This window comes from Heptranchias perlo, chromosome 44 (assembly GCF_035084215.1).
Source record: "Heptranchias perlo isolate sHepPer1 chromosome 44, sHepPer1.hap1, whole genome shotgun sequence".
Taxonomy (NCBI): Eukaryota; Metazoa; Chordata; class Chondrichthyes; order Hexanchiformes; family Hexanchidae; genus Heptranchias; species Heptranchias perlo.
In genome coordinates, this window is record NC_090368.1 from 1,036,423 (window position 1) to 1,063,877 (window position 27,455).

General features: G+C 56.6%; 3 protein-coding genes across 4 annotated transcripts; all 3 read right to left on the reverse strand.

Annotated features, from left to right (window-relative positions):
• Positions 1-848: 848 nt before the first annotated feature.
• Positions 849-5,882, reverse strand: LOC137306557 (leucine-rich repeat and immunoglobulin-like domain-containing nogo receptor-interacting protein 1). The gene is made up of 2 exons (XM_067975834.1): positions 5,561-5,882; positions 849-3,343 (listed from the first exon to the last, which is right to left on the reverse strand). The coding sequence occupies exon 2, from the start codon at positions 3,329-3,331 to the stop codon at positions 1,550-1,552; it is 1,782 nt and encodes a 593-aa protein (XP_067831935.1). The 5' UTR covers positions 3,332-3,343; positions 5,561-5,882; the 3' UTR covers positions 849-1,549.
• A 542-nt stretch (positions 5,883-6,424) lies between these two features.
• On the reverse strand, positions 6,425-12,416 carry LOC137306559 (prostate-associated microseminoprotein-like). Of its 2 annotated transcripts, none has more exons than XM_067975837.1 (3): positions 9,353-12,416; positions 7,237-7,345; positions 6,425-6,783 (listed from the first exon to the last, which is right to left on the reverse strand). In XM_067975837.1, the coding sequence occupies exons 1-3, from the start codon at positions 9,450-9,452 to the stop codon at positions 6,612-6,614; spliced, it is 381 nt and encodes a 126-aa protein (XP_067831938.1). In that variant the 5' UTR covers positions 9,453-12,416; the 3' UTR covers positions 6,425-6,611. The 2 variants fall into 2 exon arrangements, with proteins under 2 accessions (XP_067831938.1, XP_067831937.1); XM_067975836.1 differs by having other exon boundaries at positions 7,237-7,505; positions 9,353-9,445.
• Positions 12,417-12,505: 89 nt separating this feature from the next.
• Positions 12,506-25,385, reverse strand: jtb (jumping translocation breakpoint). The gene is made up of 6 exons (XM_067975835.1): positions 25,283-25,385; positions 23,707-23,955; positions 20,059-20,099; positions 18,086-18,171; positions 13,517-13,596; positions 12,506-12,964 (listed from the first exon to the last, which is right to left on the reverse strand). The coding sequence occupies exons 2-6, from the start codon at positions 23,850-23,852 to the stop codon at positions 12,808-12,810; spliced, it is 510 nt and encodes a 169-aa protein (XP_067831936.1). The 5' UTR covers positions 23,853-23,955; positions 25,283-25,385; the 3' UTR covers positions 12,506-12,807.
• Between the last annotated feature and the right edge of the window lie 2,070 nt (positions 25,386-27,455).

A 27,455-nucleotide genomic window follows, 5' to 3' on the forward strand; every position in this document is an offset into this window, starting at 1 on the left:
CGATGTGGAGATGCCGGTGATGGACTGGGGTGGACAAATGTAAGGAATCTTACACCAGGTTATAGTCCAACAGTTTTATTTTAAAATCACAAGCTTTCGGAGATTATCCCCTGACGAAGGAGGAAGCCTCTGAAAGCTTGTGATTGTAAAATAAAATTGTTGGACTATAACCTGGTGTAAGATTCCGCACATTTGCCCTTTCCCCAGTACTGGTGCCCCGTGGATCGGAGCCCGTCTCCCACACCGATCTCTGAGCCACACGTTCATCTCCCTGGTCTGATTGACCCGGTGACAATCTGCTCGAGGCTCAGGTAATAATCCCGAGATCATCGCCTTTAATTTAGTCCCGAGCTGCTCAAACTCCCCGAGCAAATCCTCGCTCTCAGGCCCACCCGGGTCATTGGTCCCGACATGGACGACAGCCGGATCCTCCCTCCCCCACCCCTCTCCCCCCACCCTCTCTCTCACCCCTCTCTCCCCCCCCTCACCCCTCCCTCCCCCCCCCCCCACTCTCCCCCCCCACCCCACTCCCCCCCCCCACCCCACTCCCCCTCCCCCCCACCCCTCTCTCCTCACCCCTCCCTCCCCCCCCCACCCCACTCCCCCCACCCCACCCCTCTCTCCCCCCACCCACCCCCCTCTCTCTCCCCACCCACCCCCCTCTCTCTCCAGCCCGGGGGAGATGTCCCTAACCCGGGCTCCGGGGGGTGGGTAACCCGGCCCTCGGGACCCCCGCTCCGGGCTGCAGAGACCGGTCTGTCCCTCTCACTCCCCCACCCGAGGGCCGGACCGTCCATCAGACCCGCCCCGAGCCGCAAATTAAGGATCGAAACGCAGGGTCTGTTTCACAGAATTTATTACAGGAAATAATCGACACGGGAGGTAAAGGCTGCGGGAGATCCGCTCACAGACCCGGGTGAGGCGGAGGGCGACAACACCCCGCTCCCCGGTCCCCCCCACCGGCCCTTCCCGCCCGGGCCCCGGCCGCCTGAGGGGCGGGGCGGATGACGCGTCCCGGGGGCGTGGCGAGGATGATGACGCGTCCGGGGGCGGGGCCATGACACAGCCTGGGGGCGGATCCCGGTGATGATGACGCGGCGCGGGGGCGGATCCCGGTGATGATAACGCGTGCCGGGGGCGGGAATAATGATGACGCGGCCCGGGGTGATGACGCTTCCAGTGGGCGGGGCCAGGGGGTGATGACGCTACCAGTGGACGGGGCCCGGGCGATGACGCGTCCCGGGGGCGGGGCCCGATGATGATGACGCGGCCCGGGGGCGGGGCCCGATGATAATGACGCGGCCCGGGGGCGGGGCCCGATGATGATGACGCGGCCCGGGGACGCGGCCCGGTGGCGGGGCCCGATGATGATGACGCGGCCCGGGGACGGGGCCCGATGATGATGACGCGGCCCGGGGGCGGGGCCCGATGATGATGACGCGGCCCGGGCGATGACGCGGCCCGGAGGCGGGGCCCGATGATGATGACGCGGCCCGGGGGCGGGGCCAGCTGATGATGACGCGGCCCGGGGGCGGGGCCCGGGTTCCCCTCAGACCATCCTCATGTTAAACTTGGCCTCTCCGCCGTCTCCCCCGCCGCCGCCGCCGCCGCCCCCCGAGCGCGGCACGAACTCGATGTGCGTGTTGTGTTTGACGGGCCCGTTGCCGCGGCTCCAGACGAAGAGCAGCGCGAAGCAGAGGGTGACGACGCCGAGGAAAGAGGCGAAGCCCATGGTCAGGGTGACCAGCAGCGTGGTGGCGTCGAGCGGGTATCCGGAGCCCGGGGCCTCGGGCTGGCCCGGCAGGTTGAGGAGGGCGAGCTCTTCGGGCGAGAGCGGCCGGACCTGCAGGACGGCGGAGGCCGTGTCGTTGCCCCCGGCGCTGCGGGCCACACACCGGTAGGTGCCCGCGTCCTGCCGCTGGGCGTGGCGGATCTCCAGGGTGCCGTCGGGCAGCACCCGGCTTCGGCCTGCAGCTGGACCCGAGTCCGGGCCCGGGCCGCCGCTCAGGGCCTTCCGCCGGGGGTTGAACCACAGGATGTCGGGCGGCGGCTCCCCGTCGGCGGCGCAGCGCAAGGCCGCGGTCTGACCCTCGCGGACCGACACCCGCTGCGGCCTCTTGTCGCGGATCCGCGGCTTGCGGCAGGTGAAGGAGGCGGCGGGCAGCGGGTCGGTGAGCCGCCGGCCGCGGAGAGCCGGGGGGGAGGCGCAGGCCGGGTCGGGGCCGATGAAGCGCAGGCGGCGGAGCCGGCGGACGATCCACAGCAGCCGGCAGTCGCAGGCCAGCGGGTTGCCGCCGAGGCCGAGGCTCTGAAGGCCGCCCACCGACCGGAAGGCCGACTGCTCGAGGCTCGGCAGCCGATTGGCGGAGACGTCGAGCAGCCGGAAGTGAACGAGGCCCCGGAAGGCGGCGGGCTCGACGGTCACGAGTTTCCCGCCGACCAATCGCAGCTCCTCCAGGCGGGTCACGTGCTGCAGCAGCGCTCCGCGGATGGCGCGGATGGGATTGTGGGAGAGGTCGAGGAAGCGCAGGAAGGCCGAGTCCCCGAGGCTCGCGTACGGGACCGCGCTCAGGTTGCAGCGGGTGACGGACAGCCAGACCAAATTGAGCCCGAGGAGGCTGTCGGGGCCTAGCTCGCCCAGCGACGCCCAGCCGTCCAGCTCCAGGACCCGCAGCCGCGACAGGGCCCGGAAGGAGCCGCCGGGCACGGCGCCGACGTTGGGCAGGTGGCGGAGCCGGAGGACGGTCAGGTTGCCGAGGTGGGAGAGGGGCCCGGCGGGCAGGGTGTCGACGGCCGCCCGCTGCACGGTCAGCTCCTCCAGGCCGGCGAAAGCCTGGGGCCCGATGTAGGCCAACTGGGCGGCCCCGAGCTCCAGGCGCCGGAGTCGGCCGAGGGCCCGGAAGCCGTGGTCGAGCAGGAGGAGCAGCGGGTTGTGACCGAGCTCCAGGGCGGTGAGGCCGGGCAGGCGGTCCAGGGCCCCCGGGGACACGAAGCGCAGCCGGTTGTCGCCGAGCCGCAGGACCCGCAGTTTGTCGAGGCCGCCGAACGCTCCGGCCTCCAGCTCCGGTACCAGGTTGTGGCTGAGGTCGAGGAGTTCGAGCCGCCGGGCCCAGGCCCACGGTCCCCCCACCCGCCCGATCCGGTTCCGGCTCAGGTCCAGCGCCCGGGTCCCGCTCGGGATCCCCCGGGGGACGGAGCCGAGCCCCCGCCCGCCGCACCCGACCGTCCGATTCTGGGTCCAACACTCGCAGGCCGAGGGGCAGCCGAGCCCCGGCTCCGGGATCAGCAGCCGGGCCAAGAGGAGGAGGAGGAGACCCGCTCCGGTGAACATCCTCCGTCCGGCCTGGAAAGGAAACACAAGCGGGGGGTCAGTGGGGGGAAAGACCGGGGCCGCGAACCCCCAAACCCCCCCCCCAAACACCGGGTCCCGGACCACCGACACCCCCCGCCGGACCCCGACACACCCGGGCCCTGAACCCCAAACAACTCCCCTCCCCTGGGTCCCCGACCACCAGAACCCCCGGGCCCCCAAACACCGGGGCCACGAACCCCCAACACCCACCCCGGGTCGCCCTGCCGGGCCCTGAACCCCAGACCCCCAAACACCGGGGCCGCGAACCCCAAACAACTCCCCTCCCCAGGGTCCCCCACCCCCGGTCACCCCCGGGCCCTGAACCCCCCACACTCTCTGGAGGGATGGGCTAAATGGGGAAAGGGCAAATGTGCGGAATCTTACACCAGGTTATAGTCCAACAATTTTATTTTAAAATCACAAGCTTTCGGAGATTATCCCCTTCGTCAGGTGAATGAGTGAAAGGTTCTCAAATCGCATATCTTATATTAGGCTGGGACAGCATCACACCAATCAAAAGGTGTCGTTGTTGTTCAAACAGGCCAGTCACGGAGAACAGCACGTCCCAGTACACTGGATATACATTGTGTCAAATTACACAGACAGAGAGAAAGAGACCCAAATGACAGAGAGAGAGAATATTAAAACACTAACTTTTTTTTTCCCTTTTCGCTGGTGGGGTAACGTGTAGCGTGACATGAACCCAAGATCCCGGTTGAGGCCGTCCTCATGGGTGCGGAACTTGGCTACCAATTTCTGCTCGACGATTTTGCGTTGTCGTGTGTCTCGAAGGCCGCCTTGGAGAACGCTTACCCGAAGGTCGGTGGCTGAACGTCCTTGACTGCTAAAGTGGGAGGGAACCCTCCTGTTTGGCGATTGTTGCGCGGTGTCCGTTCATCCGTTGTCGCAGCGTCTGCATGGTCTCGCCAATGTACCATGCTCTGGGGCATCCTTTCCTGCAACGTATGAGGTAGACAACGTTGGCCGAGTCACAGGAGTATGAACCATGCACCTGGTGGGTGGTGTCCTCTCGTGTGATGGTGGTATCTGTGTCGATGATCTGGCATGTCTTGCAGAGGTTACCGTGGCAGGGTTGTGTGGCGTCGTGGACGCTGTTCTCCTGAAAGCTGGGTAATTTGCTGCAAACGATGGTCTGTTTGAGGTTGGGTGGCTGTTTAAAGGCGAGTAGTGGAGGCGTGGGGATGGCCATAGCGAGGTGTTCGTCGTCATCGATGACATGTTGAAGGCTGCGGAGAACATGGCGTAGTTTCTCCACTCCGGGGAAGTACTGGACGACGAAGGGTACTCTGTTGGTTGCGTCCCGTGTTTGTCTCCTGAGGAGGTCTATGCGATTTTTCGCTGTGGCCCGTCGGAACTGTTGATCGATGAGTCGAGCGTCATATCCCGTTCTTACGAGGGCGTCTTTCAGCGTCTGTAGGTGTCCATCGCGTTCCTCCTCGTCTGAGCACCTCTGCAAGACATGCCAGATCATCGACATGGATACCACCATCACACGAGAGGACATCACCCACCGGGTACATGGTTCATACTCCTGTGACTCGGCCAACGTTGTCTACCTCATACGTTGCAGGAAAGGATGCCCCAGAGCATGGTACATTGGCGAGACCATGCAGACGCTGCGACAACGGATGAACGGACACCGCGCAACAATCGCCAGACAGGAGGGTTCCCTCCCACTTTAGCAGTCAAGGACATTCAGCCACCGATCTTCGGGTAAGCGTTCTCCAAGGCGGCCTTCGAGACACACGACAACGCAAAATCGTCAAGCAGAAATTGATAGCCAAGTTCCGCACCCATGAGGACGGCCTCAACCGGGATCTTGGGTTCATGTCACGCTACACGTAACCCCACCAGCAAAAAGGGAAAAAAAAAGTTAAGTGTTTTAATATTCTCTCTCTCTGTCATTTGGGTCTCTTTCTTTCTGTCTGTGTAATTGACACAATGTATATCCAGTGTACTGGGATGTGCTGTTCTCCGTGACTGGCCTGTTTGAACAACAACGACACCTTTTGATTGGTGTGATGCTGTCCCAGCCTAATATAAGATATGCGATTTGAGAACCTTTTCACTCATTCACCTGACGAAGGGGATAATCTCCGAAAGCTTGTGATTTTAAAATAAAATTGTTGGACTATAATCTGGTGTTGTAAGATTCCTTATTTTTAAGAGACAGAAAATCACATTTACCTCATGAGCATCTTTCTCCTGAAGACCTGGTTTGTTTTGTCCAGCCCTGGATCACACCTGGTGCAGTCCGGCGGTGGGTATCGCAGCAATGGCTGCTGCATCTCACATGCAAGCAGTTGTGCCCGTGTATTGATGAGAAAAGCTAGTTATCTGGGTCGGGATCTGGTTACAGGTAACGCACCAGCTGCACAATGGAGCTGAGGTTCCAGGATCACTGCACCCAGGGCACGGTCAGGTTTCAGGGTAAACAATGTTCCTCTGAATATTTAAACATCAGACACGTACAAATAAAGCTTCAGGGTGTCGAAAGAGAAAGGAGTCAGTCCGATAGCTGAGAGAGTGAGAGCAGTCTGCGGGTCGCCCACACTCACCGCCAATCACTTTCTCCCTCATGTTTATCTAACTTCCCCTTAAATGCATCTGTTATTATTCGCCTCAACCACTCCCTGTGGGAGCGAGTTCCACATTCTCACCACTCTCTGGGTAAAGAAGTTTCTCCTGAATTCATTAGTAACTATCTTATATTTATGACCCCTAGTTCTGGTCTCCCCCAGAAGTGGAAACATTTTCTCTCTGTCCACCCTATCAAACCCCTTCATTATCTCAAAGACCTCTATCAGGTCACCCCCCCCACATCCTTCTCTTTCCTAGAAAAGAGCCCCAGCCTTTCTTGGGGGGTGTTTGTAGTAGTGGAGGAGGTGTGTAGGGGAGAGAGAGGAGAGGAGGAGGCTTGAATTCTAGTCTGATGTGAACACCTCTTGCAGCCCCGCTGAGTTCTCTCTGATCCAGGCCCGGTGTCCACTCTCTGAGAATGTTAAATATTCCAAGTTTCGAGCAGCCAGTGACAGCACTCAGCACAAGGGGTCGCTGGGAATTCCTTTATTGCAGCAAATAGAAACAAACAAACAAACCAGAACCTGACTAAATATCTCACACACGGGGGGCGATGGGACATGAATAATTATTGGAAACCATACACCAAACAGTACAATTCACAGGAAAGGGGGCGTGATGGGGGGAGGGCTGCACCCCTCCCCGGGGGTCTCACTTGCTAGAAGAAGGGGTCGTTATCCTCTGGCCCATTCTGTAGCTGCAGACGGCCCATGCTGGTTCTGCCGATGCACGGGATCCTGCGATTGGCCTTCATGACGACTGCCAGGTGGCAGGAGTTGGGTCTCTGGATGACTTTGCACCATTCTGGGTAATCGACTGGCTGCTGTACACTGTGAGGAGACACAGGCAGTGAGAGTCTGGGGGACAGATCACGACCCCTGTCCACATTCACCCAAACCACACGAGGTCACAGTCTGACCCTGTTACTCCACCCACCTATCACTGCTAAAATCAGGACTCTCCAGGATCCGTTTCACAGGAAGCCCAACAGGAGAGGGAAAATTGTTTCAAATAATTGGGACAGAATCATCCATCACTATCAACCAGCAAGCACGGGTTAGATACAGAGTAAAGCTCCCTCTACACTGTCCCATCAAACACTCCCAGGGCAGGTACAGGGTTAGATACAGAGTAAAGCTCCCTCTACACTGTCCCATCAAACACTCCCAGGGCAGGTACAGCACGGGTTAGATACAGAGCCAGCAGTCAAAGGAGAATTCTAGATTTGAACCCACGTCTCCAGGTTCGTGCCTGTTCTGTGCCCTGGGTTATGTTATACTCACTTGTCACAGCAGCCCACCCCGAAGGGGTTCAGACAGATGCACTGGTAACAATCCTTGTTGATCCAAGTGTCCCCGATCTCCAGCCTGAGCCCCTTGTGCTCACACGTGGCTGCAAAGAGAGAGAGAATCAGTGCAGTGTGGTGGTGTGTCTGACGGTCACACGATGTACTCCAGGATTCACACGTGGTGTCACACCATGAAACGTGGGAGGTGGCTGAGCTCAATCCTGGTTCGCCATCCTCCTCTGAGGCACAGACACCTGCCCCATGCTTAAAGAGCGTGGGAGAGAACACAAACATTACACTCAATCACCCAGCTTCAATTAATCACTCCCCTCTCCCCCTGAAGGTGCTGACTCTCACTGGGGTACGGGTCCCCTCTCCTCCTGAAGGTGCTGACTCTCACTGGGGTACGGGTCCCCTCTCCCCCTGAAGGTGCTGACTCTCACTGGGGTACGGGTCCCCTCTCCCCCTGAAGGTGCTGACTCTCACTGGGGTACGGGTCCCCTCCTCTCCTGAAGGTGCTGACTCTCACTGGGGTACAGGTCCCCTCTCCCCCTGAAGGTGCTGACTCTCACTGGGGTACGGGTCCCCTCTCCCCCTGAAGGTGCTGACTCTCACTGGGGTAAGGGTCCCCTCCTCTCCTGAAGGTGCTGACTCTCACTGGGGTACGGGTCCCCTCTCCCCCTGAAGGTGCTGACTCTCACTGGGGTACGGGTCCCCTCCTCTCCTGAAGGTGCTGACTCTCACTGGGGTACGGGTCCCCTCCTCTCCTGAAGGTGCTGACTCTCACTGGGGTGCGGGTCCCCTCCTCTCCTGAAGGTGCTGACTCTCACTGGGGTACGGGTCCCCACCTCTCCTGAAGGCGCTGACTCTCACTGGGGTACGCTCCAGGGGCACCCTCTGGTGATGGTGAGCCGCCTTCTTGAACCGCTGCAGTCCGTGTGGTGAAGGTTCTCCCACAGTGCTGTTAGGAAGGGAGTTCCAGGATTTTGACCCAGCGACGATGAAGGAACGGCCGATACATCTCCAAGTTGGGCTGGGGTCTGACTCGGAGGTGATGTTGTTCCTGTGAATCTGCTGCCCTTGTTGTAGGGGAAGGAGGTGCTTTTTTAGTGACCCTGGTGAGTTGCGGTGTTTCCTGTAGGTCGCACACACTGCAGGCACCGTGCACCAGTGGTGGAGGGGAGTGAATATCGAATCCAGTGGCCGGGGCTCTGGTCAACCGCTGTGTCTTGGTATCACCTTCCAGGCAAGTGGAGAGTATTCCATCACACTCCTGACTTGTGCCTTGTAGATGGTGGAAAGGCTTTGGGGAGTCAGGAGGTGAGTCACTCGCCACAGAATACCCAGCCTCTGACCTGCTCTTGTAGCCACGCTGCTGATGTGACCGGTTCAGCTCAGTTCCGCAGCATTTCAAGACCAGGATCAAAGCAGACACATTCAGCCCGTCCAGTGCGGTGCCACCCGGACAGCGGCCGTCACCCACCCAGAGATCCCTCACCTGAACATAACTGGAACGGTACAAGGATGGTAATCCCCTCGATCATCTAAAGAGTCAACAGGACCCCCTCCACACACACACATACATACTCAAGAAGCTCGACACCATCCAGGACAAAGCAGCCCGCTTGATTGGCACCCCATCCACCACCCTAAACATTCACTCCCTTCACCACCGGCGCACTGTGGCTGCAGTGTGTACCATCCACAGGATGCACTGCAGCAACTTGCCAAGGCTTCTTTGACAGCACCTCCCAAACCCGCGACCTCTACCACCTAGAAGGACAAGAGCAGCAGGCACATGGGAACAACACCACCTGCACATTCCCCTCCAAGTCACACACCATCCCGACTTGGAAATATATCGCCGTTCCTTCATCGTCGCTGGGTCAAAATCCTGGAACTCCCTTCCTAACAGCACTGTGGGAGAACCGTCACCACTCGGACTGCAGCGGTTTAAGAAGGCGGCTCACCACCACCTTCTCAAGGGCAATTAGGGATGGGCAATAAATGCCGGCCTCGCCAGCGACGCTCACATCCCATGAACGAATGAAAAAAAACACACTGCCCGCTGACCCCGGTTACATTACCCACTTTATAAAAATTGGTCTTACCTTTGCCATCGAAGAAACATTCTCCAACACAACGTGGGGCCTGAGGGAGAAGCAGCAAAACCAGCCACAGAAATCTCACCGCACAATCCCGCAGCACCATGATCGAAATCACTCTGCCTGGCCCGTCTCAGTGTGTCTCTCGCCCCGTCTCAGTGTGTCTCTGAATTTGCCACTTAGTATTTCTCTCTCTAACTTATTCACCCCCCAAAAAATATTTTTTCTTGCTCACCTGCCACACACTATTTTTCCCTCCTTTTCTCTCTTCCTCGTGTCATTAAAAGTCTCTCGCAGTCTCCCTCTCTTTCCTTCATTAACTCTGACCCACCCCCTACCCCTCTTATATTTATACTGCTCCATTTCTCTGCTGGCGACAGTGCAGCTTCTGCACGGATTGATCGAGTCCCTGGTGTCTGTGTGCACACACCGCCTGCCTCTGCGATAAGACCACAATCTGCCTCCTTTTATTTACCAGCAATTTATTTGGACACAGATTACGCTGACCGGGTTAATCAGCGAGGAGGAATCCGGACAATCTCCGTGCCGAGTTGCCTCATATCTGATATTTGCAGCAATTCACTGCCGCCACTGGCTGATTAGCAGGGAGACAGTTAGGGGGAGATTCCATCTCCAAATAAAAAGAAAAAAAACAATTAACTTGTATTTATTTAACACCGTTTACAACCTCAGCAACAAATCAGGCCCTGAATTCTAGACTCCCCCAGCTCCCATTCTCCTGGCCTGTCCCTCTTTCCCTATAGGTTGTCCCTCGCTTTATGCGAAACACTCTTAAATACGGTGTAATCACTAAACTTTGCCCCAGGGCGCGGGCAGACCTGGGATTGTGCCCACCTCCAAACAATCCATCAGACACTCCAATTACAGCAGGACGTCGGCAGGGGGATCGATTCCAGATTTAAAGTTCCGGCAGTTTCCGGGGTAAACACGCGACAGCTATCACTGTTAAAGCAGAGTGTTTACTCTCCTTTTGTGTTCAGCCATGTCACCCGACATCTGGAATCATCGAACAAAGACAGTCCCTAAACATCATCTGAGAGTAGATAGTAACTCTAGCAACATGGGGCAACCAGAAATAAAACAGCCACATTGTCGGCTGACTGTGTGTTAGCTCCCTCGACACTGTCCCGTCAAACACTCCCAGGGCAGGTACAGGGTTAGATACAGAGTAAAGCTCCCTCGACACTGTCCCATCAAACACTCCCAGGGCAGGTACAGGGTTAGATACAGAGTAAAGCTCCCTCGACACTGTCCCATCAAACACTCCCAGGGCAGGTACAGGGTTAGATACAGAGTGAAGCTCCCTCTACACTGTCCCGTCAAACACTCCCAGGGCAGGTACAGCTCCGGTTAGATACAGGGTTAGATACAGAGTAAAGCTCCCTCTACACTGTCCCATCAAACACTCCCAGGGCAGGTACAGGGTTAGATACAGAGTAAAGCTCCCTCTACACTGTCCCGTCAAACACTCCCAGGGCAGGTACAGCATGGGTTAGATACAGAGTAAAGCTCCCTCTACACTGTCCCATCAAACACTCCCAGGGCAGGTACAGGGTTAGATACAGAGTAAAGCTCCCTCTACACTATCCCATCAAACACTCCCAGGGCAGGTACAGCTCCGGTTAGATACAGGGTTAGATACAGAGTAAAGCTCCCTCTACACTGTCCCATCAAACACTCCCAGGGCAGGTACAGGGTTAGATACAGAGTAAAGCTCCCTCTACACTGTCCCATCAAACACTCCCAGGGCAGGTACAGCATGGGTTAGATACAGAGTAAAGCTCCCTCTACACTGTCCCATCAAACACTCCCAGGGCAGGTACAGCATGGGTTAGATACAGAGTAAAGCTCCCTCTACACTGTCCCATCAAACACTCCCAGGGCAGGTACAGGGTTAGATACAGAGTAAAGCTCCCTCTACACTGTCCCATCAAACACTCCCAGGGCAGGTACAGGGTTAGATACAGAGTAAAGCTCCCTCTACACTGTCCCATCAAACACTCCCAGGGCAGGTACAGCACGGGTTAGATACAGAGTGAAGCTCCCTCTACACTGTCCCATCAAATACTCCCAGGGCAGGTACAGGGTTAGATACAGAGTGAAGCTCCCTCTACACTGTCCCGTCAAACACTCCCAGGGCAGGTACAGCTCCGGTTAGATACAGGGTTAGATACAGAGTAAAGCTCCCTCTACACTGTCCCATCAAACACTCCCAGGGCAGGTACAGGGTTAGATACAGAGTAAAGCTCCCTCTACACTGTCCCGTCAAACACTCCCAGGGCAGGTACAGCATGGGTTAGATACAGAGTAAAGCTCCCTCTACACTGTCCCATCAAACACTCCCAGGGCAGGTACAGGGTTAGATACAGAGTAAAGCTCCCTCTACACTATCCCATCAAACACTCCCAGGGCAGGTACAGCTCCGGTTAGATACAGGGTTAGATACAGAGTAAAGCTCCCTCTACACTGTCCCATCAAACACTCCCAGGGCAGGTACAGGGTTAGATACAGAGTAAAGCTCCCTCTACACTGTCCCATCAAACACTCCCAGGGCAGGTACAGCATGGGTTAGATACAGAGTAAAGCTCCCTCTACACTGTCCCATCAAACACTCCCAGGGCAGGTACAGCATGGGTTAGATACAGAGTAAAGCTCCCTCTACACTGTCCCATCAAACACTCCCAGGGCAGGTACAGGGTTAGATACAGAGTAAAGCTCCCTCTACACTGTCCCATCAAACACTCCCAGGGCAGGTACAGGGTTAGATACAGAGTAAAGCTCCCTCTACACTATCCCATCAAACACTCCCAGGGCAGGTACAGCTCCGGTTAGATACAGGGTTAGATACAGAGTAAAGCTCCCTCTACACTGTCCCATCAAACACTCCCAGGGCAGGTACAGGGTTAGATACAGAGTAAAGCTCCCTCCCCCTACTGTCCCACTGTGACATTTGTCCAGTTCCCTGCGGCGTGTGACGGTGATTTAGTGCCAGGTTATTGTCGTTTTGTGCTGCCCATTCCCGATGTGACCATTCGCTGCTCTCCTGTGGGATGGGTACAAGATGTGCGAGGGTGTGATCCACTCCCCCTTTAACAAACCCTTCGCCCCACAAAAAATCATTCACAGAAGGCAGAGAAATACAGCTTCATAATCTGTATATTATACAATTAGCCCCAAGGCCCAGGAGCTTGTGTACAAATCCCAATGGAAGCAGGTCAGGGAGACTGGGACAATGTTCAAGGTGCAGGTTCAGTGTTTCACATCATGTACTGAACAGGTGAGTGGGTTAAACTGCTGGCAGCGTGTGCAGACGACAGTCCTGCCTTACACACGGCCGTCTATAATACTGATTGTAATCGGCTGGTCCTTTCCAGGGTCGGTCTGCATCAACATTCCATGCGTTCTGTGTTCGAGGTTCTGGTGCTGAGGCAGCGCTGCTGCTAAATTGATTCAATTTGCTTTCGGACTTTCTCCGAGGCGAGCCGATCGAGCGCTCTCTGACGGAGAATAACCAGGACAGCGAAGACAAGAGAGAGGGACATCACGGCCCCTTCAAATTTCCAGAACAGAGTCTCCTCCACCAAGACCGACCGACAGCTGCAGGGAGCAGAGAACAAAGTTACCCCGAGTCAGGGATCTCAAACAGGAAATCAAAACCTCCGAATGGTTCAGGGGGTGAGTGCCTCACCCGGTGTGGGACTGAGCCCCACACACACAGCAGGAGAGCCCCAGGCTCCCTCCCCGGCCTGTGCTGGGTTGGGTTATTCCCAGCCAGTGTGGGACTGAGCCCACACACACAGCAGGAGAGCCCCAGGCTCCCTCCCCGGCCTGTGCTGGGTTGGGATAATCCCAGCCGGTGTGGGACTAAGCCCCACACACACAGCAGGAGAACCCCAGGCTCCCTCCCCGGCCTGTGCTGGGTTGGGTTATTCCCAGCCAGTGTGGGACTGAGCCCACACACACAGCAGGAGAGCCCCAGGCTCCCTCCCCGGCCTGTGCTGGGTTGGGTTATTCCCAGCCAGTGTGGGACTGAGCCCACACACACAGCAGGAGAGCCCCAGGCTCCCTCCCCGGCCTGTGCTGGGTTGGGTTATTCCCAGCCAGTGTGAGACTGAGCCCACACACAGCAGGAGCTCAGTAATCGGTTACCTTTTATATTCCTCTTTATTTGATTCCGGACAGTTGATCTTTTCCACGAATCCGGTCCTGATACAGGCTCCCTGGGTTTTCTGCACGGACAACACGAGAGTCAGCACCAGAGGCAAAAGGCACCTCACGACACAATTTCACAGAGCGTTGCGGATACTCGCCTCGCGGATACTCGCAGCGCCTCGCGGATACGGTAGCATAGTGGTTATGTTACTGGGCTAGTAATCCAGAGGCCTGGACTAAAAATCCAGAGTCATGAGTCCAAATCCCACCACGGCAGCTGGGGAATTTAAATTCAATTAATTAATTAAATTCAATTAATTAAAATAAAATCTGGAATTAAAATACTAGTATCAGTAATGATGGCCATGAAACTACCGGATTGTCGTAAAAACCCATCTGGTTCACTAATGTCCTTTAGGGAAGGAAGCCTGCCGCCCTTACCCGGTCTGGCCTATATATGACTCCAGACCCACAGCAATGTGGTTGATTCTTAATTGCCCTCTGAAATGGCCCAGCAAGCCACTCAGTTGTAAAATCTCGCTACGAAAAGTCATAATAAGAATAAAACCGGACGGACCACCCGGCATCGGACCACTAGGCACCGGACACGACAACGGCAAAACATCAAGCCCAGCCGACCCTGCAAGGTCCTCCTTACTAACATCTGGGGACTTGTGCCAAAATTGGGAGAGCTGTCCCACAGACTAGTCGAGCAACAGCCTGATATAGCCATACTCACAGAATCATATCTTTCAGCCAACGTCCCAGACTCTTCCATCACCATCCCTGGGTATGTCCTGTCCCACCGGCAGGACAGACCCACCAGAGGTGGCGGTACAGTGATATACAGTCAGGAGGGAATGGCCCTGGGAGTCCTCAACATTGACTCTGGACCCCATGAAATCTCATGGCATCAGGTCAAACATGGGCAAGGAAACCTCCTGCTGATTACCACCTACCGTCCTCCCTCAGCTGATGAATCAGTCCTACTCCATGTTGAACACCACTTGGAGGAAGCACTGAGGGTAGCAAGGGCACAGAATGTACTCTGGGTGGGGGACTTCAATGTCCATCACCAAGAGTGGCTCGGTAGCACCACTACTGACCGAGCTGGCCGAGTCCTGAAGGACATAGCTGCCAGACTGGGCCTGCGGCAGGTGGTGAGCGAACCAACACGAGGGAAAAACTTACTTGACCTCGTCCTCACCAATCTACCTGTCGCAAATGCATCTGTCCATGACAGTATTGGTAGGAGTGACCACCGCACAGTCCTCGTTGAGATGAAGTCCTGTCTTTGCACTGAGGACACCATCCAACGTGTTGTGTGGCACTACCACCGTGCTAAATGGGATAGATTCAGAACAGATCTAGCAGCTCAAAACTGGGCATCCATGAGGCGCTGTGGGCCATCAGCAGCAGCAGAATTGTATTCCAGCACAATCTGTAACCTCATGGCCCGGCATATTCCTCACTCTACCATTACCAACAAGCCAGGGGATCAACCCTGGTTCCAATGAGGAGTGTAGGAGAGCATGCCAGGAGCAGCACCAGGCGTACCTAAAAATGAGGTGCCAACCTGGTGAAGCTACAACTCAGGACTACATGCATGCTAAACAGCGGAAGCAACATGCTATAGACAGAGCTAAGCGATTCCACAACCAACGGATCAGATCAAAGCTCTGCAGTCCTGCCACATCCAGTCGTGAATGGTGGTGGACAATTAAACAACTAACGGGAGGAGGAGGCTCTGCAAACATCCCCATTCTCAATGATGGCGGAGTCCAGCACGTGAGTGCAAAAGACAAGGCTGAAGCGTTTGCAACCATCTTCAGCCAGAAGTGCCGAGTGGATGATCCATCTCAGCCTCCTCCCGATATCCCCACCATCACGGAAGCCAGTCTTCGGCCAATTCGATTCACTCAACGTGATATCAAGAAACGGCTGAGTGCACTGGATACAGCAAAGGCTATGGGCCCCAACAACATCCCAGCTGTAGTGCTGAAGACTTGTGCTCCAGAACTAGCTGCGCCTCTAGCCAAGCTGTTCCAGTACAGCTACAACACTGGCATCCACCCAACAATGTGGAAAATTGCTCAGGTATGTCCTGTCCACAAAAAGCAGGACAAATCCAATCCGGCCAATTACCGCCCCATCAGTCTACTCTCAATCATCAGCAAAGTGATGGAAGGTGTCGTCGACAGTGCTATCAAGCGGCACTTACTCACCAATAACCTGCTCACCGATGCTCAGTTTGGGTTCCGCCAGGACCACTCGGCTCCAGACCTCATTACAGCCTTGGTCCAAACATGGACAAAAGAGCTGAATTCCAGAGGTGAGGTGAGAGTGACTGCCCTTGACATCAAGGCAGCATTTGACCGAGTGTGGCACCAAGGAGCCCTAGTAAAATTGAAGTCAATGGGAATCAGGGGGAAAACTCTCCAGTGGCTGGAGTCATACCTAGCACAAAGGAAGATGGTAGTGGTTGTTGGAGGCCAATCATCTCAGCCCCAGGGCATTGCTGCAGGAGTTCCTCAGGGCAGTGTCCTAGGCCCAACCATCTTCAGCTGCTTCATCAATGACCTTCCCTCCATCATAAGGTCAGAAATGGGGATGTTCGCTGATGACTGCACAGTGTTCAGTTCCATTCGCAACCCCTCAGATAATGAAGCAGTCCGAGCCTGCATGCAGCAAGACCTGGACAACATCCAGGCTTGGGCTCATAAGTGGCAAGTAACATTCGTGCCAGATAAGTGCCAGGCAATGACCATCTCCAACAAGAGAGAGTCCAACCACCTCCCCTTGACATTCAACGGCATTACCATCGCCGAATCCCCCACCATCAACATCCTGGGGGTCACCATTGACCAGAAACTTAACTGGACCAGCCATATAAATACTGTGGCTACGAGAGCAGGTCAGAGGCTGGGTATTCTGCGGCGAGTGACTCACCTCCTGACTCCCCAAAGCCTTTCCACCATCTACAAGGCACAAGTCAGGAGTGTGATGGAATACTCTCCACTTGCCTGGACGAGTGCAGCTCCAACAACACTCAAGAAGCTCGACACCATCCAAGATAAAGCAGCCCGCTTGATTGGCACCCCATCCACCACCCTAAACATTCACTCCCTTCACCACCGGCGCACCGTGGCTGCAGTGTGTACCATCCACAGGATGCAGTGCAGCAACTTGCCAAGGCTTCTTCGACAGCACCTCCCAAACCCGCGACCTCTACCACCTAGAAGGACAAGAGCAGCAGGTACATGGGAACAACACCACCTGCACGTTCCCCTCCAAGTCACACACCATCCCGACTTGGAAATATATCGCCGTTCCTTCATCATCGCTGGGTCAAAATCCTGGAACTCCCTTCCTAACAGCACTGTGGGAGAACCGTCACCATACGGACTGCAGTGGTTCAAGAAGGCGGCTCACCACCACCTTCTCAAGGGGCAATTAGGGATGGGCAATAAATGCCGGCCTCGCCAGCGACGCCCACATCCCGTGAACGAATAAAAAAAAAAATACACGCCTCGCAGATACACGCAGCGCCTCGCGGATACACGTAGAGCGGATACTCGCAGCGCCTCGCGGATACACGCAGAGCGGCGCAGATACACGCAGAGCGGCGCAGATACACGCAGAGCGGCGCAGATACACGCAGAGCGGCGCAGATACACGCAGAGCGGCGCAGATACAATCATCACCTGATGCTCAGATACACACAGACAACCCCCTGCAGTCCCTGCCTGTTTGAGGCCCTCTCTCTCTCTCTCTCCCCCTGCAGTCCCTGCCTGTTTGAGGCCCTGTCTCTCTCTCTCTCTCTCTCCCCCCCCCGCAGTCCCTGCCTGTTTGAGGCCCTGTCTCTCTCTCTCTCTCTCCCCCCCCGCAGTCCCTGCCTGTTTGAGGCCCTGTCTCTCTCTCTCTCTCTCTCTCTCTCCCCCCGCAGTCCCTGCCTGTTTGAGGCCCTGTCTCTCTCTCTCTCCCCCTGCAGTCCCTGCCTGTTTGAGACTGTGTCTCTCTCTCTCTCCCCCTGCAGTCCCTGCCTGTTTGAGGCCCTGTCTCTCTCTCTCTCTCTCTCCCCCTGCAGTCCCTGCCTGTTTGAGGCCCTGTCTCTCTCTCTCTCTCTCTCTCCCCCCGCAGTCCCTGCCTGTTTGAGGCCCTGTCTCTCTCTCTCTCCCCCCGCAGTCCCTGCCTGTTTGAGACTGTGTCTCTCTCTCTCTCCCCCCCCCCCCCCCCGCAGTCCCTGCCTGTTTGAGACTGTGTCTCTCTCTCTCTCTCTCCCCCCGCAGTCCCTGCCTGTTTGAGGCTGTGTCTCTCTCTCTCTCTCCCCCCGCAGTCCCTGCCTGTTTGAGACTGTGTCTCTCTCTCTCTCTCTCTCCCCCCGCAGTCCCTGCCTGTTTGAGACTGTGTCTCTCTCTCTCTCTCTCTTCCCCCCGCAGTCCCTGCCTGTTTGACGCCCTGTCTCTCTCTCTCTCCCCCTGCAGTCCCTGCCTGTTTGACGCCCTGTCTCTCTCTCTCTCCCCCTGCAGTCCCTGCCTGCCCTGTTCTTTAGCAGCCAGTACTCACCGCCTCGAACAGCGTGCACTTCTGACACTCCTCCGCCACCACGAACTGCTCGACCTGCCAACACGGAGTGGCTGTAATGGTATTCACTGCGGGGAGAGGGAGAGTGGAAGGTGTAACTCTACGATCCAGAACAATCTCAGCCAAAAGCTGGATAAAATTTGGGATCCACAACAATCCCAGGCCAAAGGGGACACCCTGTGGGACGGTTGACCGGTGTTCCAGAGGTTGGTGACGGGGAGACAGAACACAGTGAAGCTGTGAACTGCGGCAGGAATTGAGCTCCTGGCTAATCAGTCAACTGACCCGCAACGCACTGAGAAGCCAAGATAGGCGGGCTCAGTCCCATCCCCCCGAGCCGGTGGGTCAGGGAAGACTTCAGGTGTGAACTGAGAGATCACCTCCAGGGGGCAGTCTCGCACCATTGGGACTTCGCACACACGACAGTATAACTGCAGTCTGGGACAGAATCCATGTTTCACAATGGGTAAGGCCATAGAGAAACTCATGGAATCCTGGTCATTACAGCAAGCTGTCGGGTATAAAGGTGAATTGATATTAAACTTTAATAAGACGACAGTTGGGGCACTGGGTGTAGTTTTGGGCTCCACACTATAGGGAGGGTGTTGAGGTTATAGACAGGGTACTGTGCAGGTTCACTGGGCGCAGCCTGGTATGGGGAATTATAAAGTGAGAAGGAGCGACTGTTTTCATTAGAAGAGAGGAGATAATGGGATCATTATAATGGGTGGGAGAGAGCAGATAGAAACCCCTGGAAACAGACTGAAACACGGTCCAGAGTGAGAGGACATCGATATCAGATTAAATGGAAGAGATTTAGAGCAGAGAGCAGGGGAAACTCTTTTACACAGAGGGTTGAGAGCCTGTGGGATGTACGACCGGAATTAGTGATTGAAGCAGAGACCATGACAACATTTAAAACTAGGTTAGATAGGGGGTTGAAGGAAAGGGGGAGAAAGAGATATGGGAACAGGGCAGGGGCATGGGGTTAGGATACTGATGCAGATACAGCACGGGTTAGATACAGAGTAAAGCTCCCTCTACACTGTCCCATCAAACACTCCCAGGGCAGGTACAGGGTTAGATACAGAGTAAAGCTCCCTCTACACTGTCCCATCAAACACTCCCAGGGCAGGTACAGGGTTAGATACAGAGTAAAGCTCCCTCTACACTGTCCCATCAAACACTCCCAGGGTCAGGTACAGGGTTAGATACAGAGTAAAGCTCCCTCTACACTGTCCCATCAAACACTCCCTTGCTGTACCTTGGATAGCAGGAATGCTGTAAAGACCATTTTCACAGCACTCTGTGCTCCAGTTACTGTCTCTGATTTGCGTATCCCAGAATGCACACATTGCTTCCTTTGCACTTGTCACACTCACACTTGCAGTTCGCTCTGAACCTTGCACCCTCCGGAAACTTGAGCTCATCCAAAACTCTGCTGCCCGTATCCTAACTCACACCAAGTCCCGTTCACCCATCACCCCCTGGGCTCACTGACCTACATTGGCTCCCAGTCCGGCAACACCTTGATTTTAAAATTCCCATCCTTGTGCTCAAATCCCTCCATGGCCCTCGCCCCTCCCTATCTCGGTAACCTCCTCCAGCCCCACAACCCTCCGAGATCTCTGCGCTCCTCTAATTCTGGCCTCTTGCGCATCCCCCGATTCCCATCGCTCCACCATTGGCGGCCGTGCCTTCAGCTGCCTGGGCCCTAAGCTCTGGAATTCCCTCCCTAAACCTCTCCGCCTCTCTCTCCTCCTTTAAATCGCTCCTTAAAACCTCCCTCTTTGACCAAGCTTTTGGTCACCTGTTCTGATATATCCTTACGTGGCTCGGTGTCAGTGTTTGTCTGATTAACGCTCCTGTGAAGCCCCTCGGGACGTTTTACTGTGTTAAAGGCCCTGTATAAATGGGAGCAGTCGGTGGTGTTGTTGAATAAAGCAGAAATGTACCTGAATCTTTCCCTTCACTCGATGTTCGAGATTCACCTAACCTGAAAGACAAAAGCAAAACTGGACAGTTACACCGCTGGGTGACCACTCCCAGTATTTCACACAGATCTTCTCCCCCAGTGTGCACTCTCACACTTCCCAACCAGGGTCACTGGGTGGCAATCAAGAGCTGGAACCCTGGCTGACTATCCCCCCTCCCTCGCCCAGGGACTGTGGGCCCCAATATAACCGGGCTCTTCCCCCTCCCTCGCCCAGGGACTGTAACCCCCAATACAGCTGGGCTCTTACCCCTCCCTCGCCCAGGGACTGTAACCCCCAATACAGTCGGGCTCTTCCCCCTCCCTCGCCCAGGGACTGTAACCCCCAATACAGCCGGGCTCTTCCCCCTCCCTCGCCCAGGGACTGAACCCCCCAATACAGCCGGGCTCTTCCCCCTCCCTCGCCCAGGGACTGTAACCCCCAATACAGTCGGGCTCTTCCCCCTCCCTCGCCCAGGGACTGTAACCCCCAATACAGCCGGGCTCTTCCCCCTCCCTCGCCCAGGGACTGTAACCCCCAATACAGCCGGGCTCTTCCCCCTCCCTCGCCCAGGGACTGAACCCCCCAATACAGCCGGGCTCTTCCCCCTCCCTCGCCCAGGGACTGTAACCCCCAATACAGCCGGGCTCTTCCCCTCCCTCGCCCAGGGACTGTAACCCCCCAATACAACCGGGCTCTTCCCCCTCCCTCGCCCAGAGACTGTAACCCCAATACAGCCGGGCTCTTCCCCCTCCCTCGCCCAGGGACTGAACCCCCCAATACAGCCGGGCTCTTCCCCCTCCCTCGCCCAGGGACTGAACCCCCCAATACAGCCGGGCTCTGCCTGCTCCGAGGGTCTCTCTCCACCACTTACTCTTCACGTTTTCTGCAGGAGGGAATTACAAATGAAACCACACTCAGCTCCTAGTTAATGAACAAATGAAGAGATCTTTGAATTCATTGTTTGTGGACTGTGTATAATCTTGGTGTACGTATTATCAATCGATTGTACCAACCCAGACCCAGAACATTAATTTAAATTAAGCAAGAAATGTAGGGCCACAGGACATGGATTTAAATAAATAAGAAACACTATTAAAACTATTGGGAAGAACATCGAAAATTACAGAAGCAGAACAGTCGACCAATCCTAAAAAACAATTCACTCAAATATCTGGCCAATTCTCCCAGAAATGTTCCCAGACTCTGCTCCCACCACCTCACTGGGCTGTCTGTCCACATGATGTCTCTCTCCACACCCACCCCCCGTGTATAGTGTCTCTCTCTACAGCCGCCCACCGTGTATAGTGTCTCTCTCCACACCCACCCACCCCGTGTATAGTCTCTCTACACCCGCCCCCCGTGTATAGTGTCTCTCTCTACACCCACCCCCCCGTGTATAGTGTCTCTCTCCACACCCACCCACCCCGTGTATAGTCTCTCTACACCCGCCCCCCGTGTATAGTCTCTCTACACCCACCCCGTGTATAGTGTCTCTCTACACCCACCCCCCGTGTATAGTGTCTCTCTCTACACCCACCCCCCGTGTATAGTGTCTCTCTCCACACCCACCCCCCGTGTATAGTGTCTCTCTCTACACCCGCCCACCGTGTATAGTGTCTCTCTCCACACCCACCCACCCCGTGTATAGTCCTCTCTACACCCGCCCCCCGTGTATAGTGTCTCTCTCTACACCCACCCCCCGTGTATAGTGTCTCTCTCCACACCCACCCACCCCGTGTATAGTCTCTCTACACCCGCCCCCCGTGTATAGTGTCTCTCTCTACACCCACCCCCCGTGTATAGTGTCTCTCTCCACACCCACCCACCCCGTGTATAGTGTCTCTCTCTACACCCACCCCCCGTGTATAGTGTCTCTCTACACCCACCCCCCGTGTATAGTGTCTCTCTCCACACCCACCCCCCGTGTATAGTGTCTCTCTCCACACCCACCCCCCGTGTATAGTGTCTCTCTCCACACCCACCCCCTGTGTATAGTCTCTCTACACCCGCCCCCCGTGTATAGTGTCTCTCTCTACACCCACCCCCCGTGTATAGTGTCTCTCTCTACACCCACCCCCCCGTGTATAGTGTCTCTCTCTACACCCACCCCCCGTGTATAGTGTCTCTCTACACCCGCCCCCGTGTATAGTGTCTCTCTCTACCACCCACCCCCCGTGTATAGTGTCTCTCTCTACACCCACCCCCCGTGTATAGTGTCTCTCTCTACACCCACCCCCCGTGTATAGTGTCTCTCTCTACACCCACCCCCCGTGTATAGTGTCTCTCTCTACACCCACCCCCCGTGTATAGTGTCTCTCTACACCCACCCCCCGTGTATAGTGTCTCTCTACACCCACCCCCCGTGTATAGTGTCTCTCTCTACACCCACCCCCCGTGTATAGTGTCTCTCTACACCCACCCCCCGTGTATAGTGTCTCTCTACACCCCACCCCCGTGTATAGTGTCTCTCTCTACACCCACCCCCCGTGTATAGTGTCTCTCTACACCCGCCCCCCGTGTATAGTCTCTCTCTACACCCACCCCCCCGTGTATAGTGTCTCTCTACACCCACCCCCCCGTGTATAGTGTCTCTCTACACCCACCCCCCGTGTATAGTGTCTCTCTCTACACCCACCCCCCGTGTATAGTGTCTCTCTCTACACCCACCCCCCGTGTATAGTGTCTCTCTACACCCACCCCCCGTGTATAGTGTCTCTCTCTCTACACCCACCCCCCGTGTATAGTGTCTCTCTCTACACCCACCCCCCGTGTATAGTCTCTCTACACCCACCCCCCGTGTATAGTGTCTCCCTACACCCACCCCCCGTGTATAGTGTCTCTCTACACCCACCCCCCCGTGTATAGTGTCTCTCTCTCTACACCCACCCCCCCGTGTATAGTGTCTCTCTCTACACCCACCCCCCGTGTATAGTCTCTCTACACCCACCCCCCGTGTATAGTGTCTCCCTACACCCACCCCCCGTGTATAGTGTCTCTCTACACCCACCCCCCGTGTATAGTGTCTCTCTCCACACCCACCCCCCGTGTATAGTGTCTCTCTCTACACCCACCCCCCGTGTATAGTGTCTCTCTCTACACCCACCCCCCGTGTATAGTGTCTCTCTCTACACCCACCCCCCGTGTATAGTGTCTCTCTACACCCACCCCCCGTGTATAGTGTCTCTCTCTCTACACCCACCCCCCGTGTATAGTGTCTCTCTCTACACCCACCCCCCGTGTATAGTGTCTCTCTCTACACCCACCCCCCGTGTATAGTGTCTCTCTACACCCACCCCCCGTGTATAGTGTCTCTCTCTCTACACCCACCCCCCGTGTATAGTGTCTCTCTCTCTACACCCACCCCCCCGTGTATAGTGTCTCTCTACACCCACCCCCCCGTGTATAGTGTCTCTCTCTCTACACCCCACCCCCTGTGTGAAATGTCTCTCTCTCCAGCTTCACTCTAAGTTTGGGTTTCGGAATGTCTTTATTTCGGAGTGAGCAGCGTTGCAGGGTGTGTGGTAATAAATGCGGTCACATTAATGAGGTGAAAATGCTGGAAGAGTGGAGGCACAAGAGGGACCGGCCTGTCCTCGTGCTCCAATTCTGTTTGTTTGTAAAACTCACCCGATATTTAACATGAAAAAGTAGATGAGTGTGAGGAGGAGGAGGAGGCCTCGGGGACCGCTGTCCTGGGTCCGTGCTCTGTCTCTGCACCTGCTGACGATGCTGCTCCCTTCCTGGGACTCCAGCGATTCACAACTCACCAACATGATTCGAGAGCAAGAGTCCAATACAGCAAATTACAAAATCTCCGAGACCCCGATAACCCTCGAGATGGGTCTTCAGTCAAACACCTTTCAACCATCCCGACCTCTGGAAAACAATGAAAGGGCTTCGGTTAAAGGAGTCCACTCGGATCGGGGGGGAGAGGGGGGGGGGTGGGAGAGGGGGGAGGGGGGGGGGGGAGAGGGGGGAGGGGGAGAGGGGGGGAGGGGGGGAGAGGGGGGAGGGGGGGGGGGGGAGAGGGGGGAGGGGGGGGGGGGAGAGGGGGGAGGGGGGGGGAGGGGGGGGAGAGGGGGGGGAGGGGGAGGGGGAGGGGGGGAGAGGGGAGAGGGGGAGGGGGAGGGAGGGGGAGGGGGAGAGAGGGGGGAGGGGGGAGGGAGGGGGAGGGGGGGGAGGGGGGAGGGGGAGGGGGGGGGGGGAGGAGGGGGGAGGGGGGAGGGAGGGGGGGGATGTTTAGGCTCCACCAGCTGTTCCTTTGATTATGAAAGTCGGGGGTTCCGGAAGGCCCCGATCCCCGGCCTCTCTCTCTCTCCCCAGGCCCCGATCCCCGGCCTCTCTCTCCCCCTCTCCCCAGGCCCCGATCCCCGGCCTCTCTCTCCCCCTCTCCCCAGGCCCCGATCCCCGGCTCTCTCTCCCCAGGCCCCGATCCCCGGCCTCTCCTCCCCCCTCTCCCCAGGCCCCGATCCCCGGCCTCTCTCCCCCCAGGCCCCGATCCCCGGCCTCTCTCCCCCCCTCTCCCCAGGCCCCGATCCCCGGCCTCTCTCCCCAGGCCCCGATCCCCGGCCTCTCTCCCCAGGCCCCGATCCCCGGCCTCTCTCCCCCGGCCCCGATCCCCGGCCTCTCTCCCCCCCTCATCCCCAGGCCCCGATCCCCGGGCCTCTCTCCCCCCCCTCTCCCCAGGCCCCGATCCCCGGCCTCTCTCTCTCTCTCTCTCTCCCCAGGCCCCGATCCCCGGCCTCTCTCCCCCCCTTCTCCCAGGCCCCGATCCCCGGCCTCTCTCTCTCTCTCTCTCTCCCCAGGCCCCGATCCCCGGCCTCTCTCTCCTCTCTCTCTCTCCCAGGCCCCGATCCCCGGCCTCTCTCCCCCCTCTCCCCAGGCCCCGATCCCCGGCCTCTCTCCCCAGGCCCCGATCCCCGGCCTCTCTCTCCCCCTCTCCCCAGGCCCAGGCCCCGATCCCCGGCCTCTCTCCCCCCCTCTCCCCAGGCCCCGATCCCCGGCCTCTCTCCCCCCTCTCCCCAGGCCCCGATCCCCGGCCTCTCTCCCCCCCTCTCACCCAGGCCCCGATCCCCGGCCTCTCTCTCTCCTTCTCCCCAGGCCCCGATCCCCGGCCTCTCTCTCTCTCCCTCTCCCAGGCCCCGATCCCCGGCCTCTCTCTCCCCCTCTCCCCAGGCCCCCGATCCCGGCCTCGATTTCTCACCTACTCTCCGCCCGCCGCCATCTTACTGCGGGTGCGACGACGAGGCGACAAACGGCGCAAGAGCGGTCCCGGGGGCGGCGGGAGGACCTGGTGCCGCCACAGCGCCGCCTGGCGTGGAGGACCTGCCAGCACCTCGAGCCCGCTCCGCCAACCTGAGCATCGAACGCCTCAATCCGCCCTCCGCCGTCGCTTCTCACCGTCTCAGTCTGACTGCGTTCGTGCTCCGCCCTCGATCAGAAGCTCCATTTTCCATCAGTTTTATTGCTTGTCCCCAGCCGCAAAATGACAAATGTCAACTCAAATTACCACCAGCTCCAGCAGAGGCTCTCTAGGGCCCAGGTCAAGTACCATCAGCTCCAGCAGAGGTCCTGTGGGGCATAGGTCAAGTACCATCAGCTCCAGCAGAGGCTCTGTAGGGCCCAGGTGAAGTACCATCAGCTCCAGCAGAGGCCCTGTAGGGCCCAGGTCAAGTACCATCAGCTCCAGCAGAGGCCCTGTAGGGCCCAGGTCAAGTACCATCAGCTCCAGCAGAGGTCCTGTGGGGCACAGGTCAAGTACCATCAGCTCCAGCAGAGGCTCTGTAGGGCCCAGGTCAAGTACCACCAGCTCCAGCAGAGACCCTCTGGGGCCCAGGTCAAGTACCACCAGCTCCAGCAGAGGTCCTGTGGGGCACAGGTCAAGTACCATCAGCTCCAGCAGAGGCTCTGTAGGGCCCAGGTCAAGTACCATCAGCTCCAGCAGAGGCCCTGTAGGGGCCAGGTCAAGTACCATCAGCTCCAGCAGAGGTCCTATAGGGGCCCAGGTCAAGTACCATCAGCTCCAGCAGAGGCCCTGTAGGGGCCAGGTCAAGTACCATCAGCTCCAGCAGAGGTCCTATAGGGCCCAGGTCAAGTACCATCAGCTCCAGCAGAGGTCCTATAGGGCCCAGGTCAAGTACCATCAGCTCCAGCAGAGGGTCCTATAGGGCCCAGGTCAAGTACCATCAGCTCCAGCAGAGACCCTCTAGGGCCCAGGTCAAGTACCATCAGCTCCAGCAGAGGTCCTGTAGGGGCCAGGTCAAGTACCATCGACACCACCTGAGGCCCTATAGGGCCCAGGTCAAGTACCATCAGCTCCAGCAGAGGCTCTGTAGGGGCCCAGGTCAAGTACCATCAGCTCCAGCAGAGGCCCTGAAAGGCCCAACTCAATTACCATTGAATCCAGCAGAGACCCTGTAGGGCCCAGCTCAATTACCATTGAATCTAGCAGAGACCCTGTAGGGCCCAACTCAATTACCATTGAATCCAGCAGAGACCCTGTAGGGCCCAGCTCAATTACCATTGAATCTAGCAGAGGTCCTGTAAGGACTAGCTCAAGTACCATCAGCTCCAGAAGAGGCCCTGTAGGCCCCAGCTCACATGCTCCCTTCACAATAAATACTCCCAAAGGTGTGATTGGATCTGCCTCCCGCACAGATGGTGAAAATGTCTCCGACTGGAAGCAGCTTCCTAATACCAGGCAAGAAATTAAATCATTGTATTATATAAAAAACGGCTGAAAATTTCCTTCAGGAACTGGAGGGTTTGATTTTATGCAGATGTCAAATATTTTATTTCATGTAAACAGCATCCTAGAACAAGAGAGACAGACACAGTGAGAGAGATAAATACACAGAGAGACAGACGGACAGACAGAGAGAGAGACAAATACAGAGACAGATAGAGAGAGGCAGACATACAGACAGAAACAAATACACAGACAGAGCAAGAGAGAGAGATAGAACAAGAGAGAGACAGACAGACAAATAGAGACAGACAGACAGAGAAACAGATAGAGAGAGGCAGACATACAGACAGAAACAAATACACAGACAGAGCAAGAGATAGAGATAGAACAAGAGAGAGACAGACAGACAAATAGAGACAGACAGACAGAGAGACAAATACACAGAGACAGAGCGAGAGAGGCGCAGACAGACAGAGACAAATTCACAGAGAGAAAGACAGAAAGAGAGTCAGACAAATACAGAGAGAGACAGACAGAGAGAGAGAGTCAGAGTTACAGATAGATATATAGATAGTTACAGAGAGATAGATATATAAAGAGAGAGAGAGACAGACAGATAGATATATAGATAGAGTTACAGACAGACAGATATATATATATATATATAGAGAGAGAGAGAGAAAGGCTC